The sequence below is a fragment of the Rhinoderma darwinii genome, unplaced genomic scaffold, assembly GCF_050947455.1.
Source record: "Rhinoderma darwinii isolate aRhiDar2 unplaced genomic scaffold, aRhiDar2.hap1 Scaffold_1581, whole genome shotgun sequence".
NCBI lineage: Eukaryota > Metazoa > Chordata > Amphibia > Anura > Rhinodermatidae > Rhinoderma > Rhinoderma darwinii.
Genome location: NW_027461984.1, coordinates 264,827 through 268,833, shown reverse-complemented (window position 1 = coordinate 268,833; position 4,007 = coordinate 264,827). Strand labels below are relative to the sequence as shown.

The following is a 4,007-nucleotide window of genomic DNA, read 5'->3' as shown; positions in this document are numbered from 1 at the left end:
GCCGAGGCCTCCCGCGTCTTCATCGGTGTGCGGCCGCGCTGCAGTGACGTCATCGCGTGGGCTTCGTCCCTTATCTGCTGCATTACAGTTTGTGTAAATAACTGAAGGAACAGAGAATGTCCTCCGCTGGGTGTGAAGGGGCTGAGGCTGCAGGTTCATAATGCCCTCAGGACCGTCATGCTGGCATCCGTGTGGAGACAGGAGCTGGTGGAGCGAAACGCGTCCGCCATGAGGTGTGAGGCCGTATTAACCACTAGTGAGAGATGAAGGAGCGAGAGTGGACGGCCTGGAGCTACTGGACCCAGATTGGACGAATACAGGCCCAGTACATAACATGCTGCCTTGATTGGTGGTCTGGACGGGCCCCCTGCCTTGATTGTTCATTTTTTGGTGCAGGTTCCGTGCTGATAATCTGCGCCCTTTACAGTACAAGGCGTGTGAATAGAGTTTTATAAACAGTGTAGAGGAAAGCGTCCGTTCTGTATCTTATTATGTTCTCCTCATGCAGTTATTGATCTGGATCAGGGCTTCTCTGCCGCGTCATCGCCGGCCAGAACGTGGTCGCACTTGGGCCTCACCATTGAACATGCTCGTTGACAAAAAAAACTTTAAAAATAACCTCAATTTATCTTCAATTTGTCTTGTGTAACATTAAAAGAATCCACACGAGGAATTAATAGTGTTATTAAACCAGATACTGGTGCAGAGGGCGGCCCGTGAACGGAATCCGTACAGGACGGATCATGCGGGAGGGAGAGAGCATCGGGTACAGGACGGATCACGCGGGAGAGGAGATCGGGTACAGGACGGATCACGTGGGAGAGATCATCGGGTAAAGGACGGATCACGTGGGAGGGAGAGATCATCGGGTAAAGGACGGATCACGCGGGAGGGAGAGATCATCGGGTAAAGGACGGATCACGCGGGAGGGAGAGATCGGGTACAGGACGGATCACGCGGGAGGGAGAGAACATCGGGTACAGGATGGATCACGCGGGAGGGAGAGGAAATCGGGTACAGGACGGATCACGCGGGAAGGAGAGGAGATCGGGTACAGGACGGATCACGCGGGAGGGAGAGCGCATCGGGTACAGGACGGATCACACGGGAGGGAGAGAGCATCGGGTACAGGACGGAGGAGATCGGGTACAGAACGGATCATGCGGGAGGGAGAGGAGATCGGGTACAGGACGGATCACGCGGAAGGGAGAGGAGATCGGGTACAGGACGGATCACGCGGAAGGGAGAGGAGATTGGGTAAAGGACGGATCACACGGAAGGGAGAGGAGATCGGGTAAAGGACGTATCACGCGGGAGAGAGAGAGAGCATCGGGTACAGGACGGATCACGCGGGAGGGAGAGAGCATCGGGTACAGGACGGATCACGCGGGAGGGAGAGAGCATCGGGTACAGGACGGATCACGCGGGAGGGAGAGGAGATTAGGTACAGGACGGATCACGCGGGAGGGTGCTCACAGAAGAATCAGCCGCAGGTCAAGAAAGCAAAATTTATTTGAATCAAACCCAACAAAAGAAAGACCGAGCGATGGGCCGAGCGATGTTCTGGAAGGACTCCAGAAGGACTGCAGGTGTTTGTGTCGCACATTTCGGATTTCTGACCCACATTCTGTATTTATCCAAAACAATGAAAAGAAAATCCAAACCACAAATCCTGTCCTGTAACGAAGCCTCGACCTGCGTCGTCCTATTCACGGCTCTCGAGCATTGGCTGTTCATTGTCCATGGGCTCATGTTCAGTACGCCGGTAACTTGCCCCGATGGTGACCTGGGGTCTTTATACCGCAGAGACTGGACATGGAGAAAGCAAAGTCTATAAATTACAACAGTCAGATCTTCAGCATCACAACAATGTGGAAATCTGCACTCCCTGAGATCAAAGGAAAGCATGAAACCGAGACCCTCCAGGAACGATCCGAACGTATGTGGTGCAACGCGCATACTGGGACGTGAACTTAGCGAATGGTATTGAACTACAAGGGCTAGTTCACATGGAGTATTTTGGCGCTGGTTTTGCCGTTTCTTAGGATGTTTCCATCTCTGACCTCCCATTAATATCGAGAGGCAGGGATCACTGTTTTCGGCCGCGGGCAAAAACTGCTCCAAGTGGTCTACCGGCAGGTCAAAATCTGCCTGCAGAATACTCGGTGTGAACATAGCCTAACAGAATAGAGGCAACGCGCCCCCCCCCCCCCCAGGTTGGCAGGAATCAGTCACGGTGGGGTCACAGGACAGGGTACGAGGGACTTGTCCTAAGGTCGGGGATATTTTATGTGACATCTTATGGGGTAACAAGGGACAAGATTCTTTATGAACCATTAACAAGACTCCTGGGCTCGTCGGCCCCTTCACCACTCAGACCGGTCGTCTCTCCAGCACAGAGGAGACAATGCGCTCAACAAAATTATCAATTGTCCATTATCGTTTCTGCTCAATTTTTTTCAGTGTTTTGATTGTGGGGATCCTCATCCTGGAGGTCCCGGCTCTGGCATTGATAATCACAGGAAAGACTTCAGTAACGCCGGGTAGTTCGGTGTCCCCCAGCCAGTCACTGGGTCCCAACTTGGAGCTGCACAGAATCCTTGTGCTAGAACAAGGTCATCAAAACACGAGATGTGACACCCCTCTGTGACCTGTGGGTGAGAGGAGAAGGCGTCAGAGGAATCACATGGGGGCAAGAGGCGCCGGACGGAGGGTCCTGGTTAAGAAAACCTGGGATCACTCTACAGAAGTGACATTTATTTAGGGTCAACTGGAAGTTGCTCCAAAACTCTCAAAAAGTAAATCTAACATTTCTATGTAAAGTCTGGCGCAGTTTCTTCACCGCCGGTCTCTGGGGTAACAGCCAAGACTTCATCATACTACGATGAGGCGGGAAGTAACCGCGTCTCCCAGGGACCAGCGGTGTGGAAACGCGGCACAATAGATTTAGTATTGATCGATCTTTCTGGAAAACGTGGAAGAAAACTCATGGCACCGGATACCCATTTCAGTGGGAATCAATTGCACAATTTTTTTTACTGCAAAGTTTTCTGGAATATACATTGGACGACATCAGTCCCCACTGAAGAAACGTTGCATGCAGCGCTCCCTCAAGTCGGACGGGGAACGCAGGCCCCACATATAAGTTCATTTTAGACTTTTTTGCAGGAACTTATTCCCCATCTGATATGTAGACAGGCTTTACAAGTGTCGGAAAACCCAATCTCAGAACTTACATCATACAAAGCCTCGGTGCCGTTCTCACGGAGACGATATAGTGCTGGATTTAAGAAACCCAAAGGGGATAGACCTCTCTTTATCCGCTGGTCATTAATTAGGGAGAGAATCCCACCGAACACAGGAGTGGAGGCCTGAAATGTGACACAATACAGAGAACAGTGATGTCATCATACAGTGATAAGACAACAAAGTAGAGTATGTCCAGAGCGCCTCCTCCACCCAATCCGCACAGCCCGCCCCCCCATTTCTGCTCATAGACTGGACCCTTCTTTGTCAGGTCTTCATTGGTTGGTAGGTTCTGAACCAGACATATAGGAGACATGACAGGACCTCATGAATGCCCAGGAGATGCCCTCTTGCTTCACCAGAGTCGAGGCCAGATGCTTCCTCACTCTTCACTGTGATGTGGGGTCTGCAAACTCGAGAGTAAAGTTCAGGGACTTCAGAACGGCCACCAGGCGTCATCTGTATGAGGTGGCTACGACAAACTTCACCACCACATCAAGGCTTGTGACTGAGCAGAGGCGGCTTCACCCACTGTGGCCAACAATATTATCCCGGAAGAACAGAAGGGCGAGCGGGAAGCACACGTCCAGCTTCTGATTTGGAGACCTCATGGATTACGGTTGTGGTTTACGGACTCCCCTATTTCTACTCCTCCTCATGTTCCAGTACTTTATATGATCAGACTACCTGGAAAGAGCTTGGCCAATGATGACATTCTCTCGTCTTCCATCCCCCACCAGCTGTCACGTTACAAGAAAATT

General features: G+C 51.5%; 1 protein-coding gene across 1 annotated transcript in view; it reads right to left on the bottom strand.

Annotated features, from left to right (window-relative positions):
* Positions 1–1,494: 1,494 nt before the first annotated feature.
* TPP1 (tripeptidyl peptidase 1) overlaps positions 1,495–4,007 on the bottom strand; it is a 55,078-nt gene continuing 52,565 nt past the window's right edge. The window contains exons 12-13 of the mRNA XM_075848037.1: positions 3,237–3,371; positions 1,495–2,651 (exon numbers count right to left, since the gene is read on the bottom strand). Coding sequence (XP_075704152.1) covers positions 2,517–2,651; positions 3,237–3,371 — 270 coding nt within the window. The 3' untranslated portion in view covers positions 1,495–2,516. The remainder of the gene's footprint in view (positions 2,652–3,236; positions 3,372–4,007) is intronic.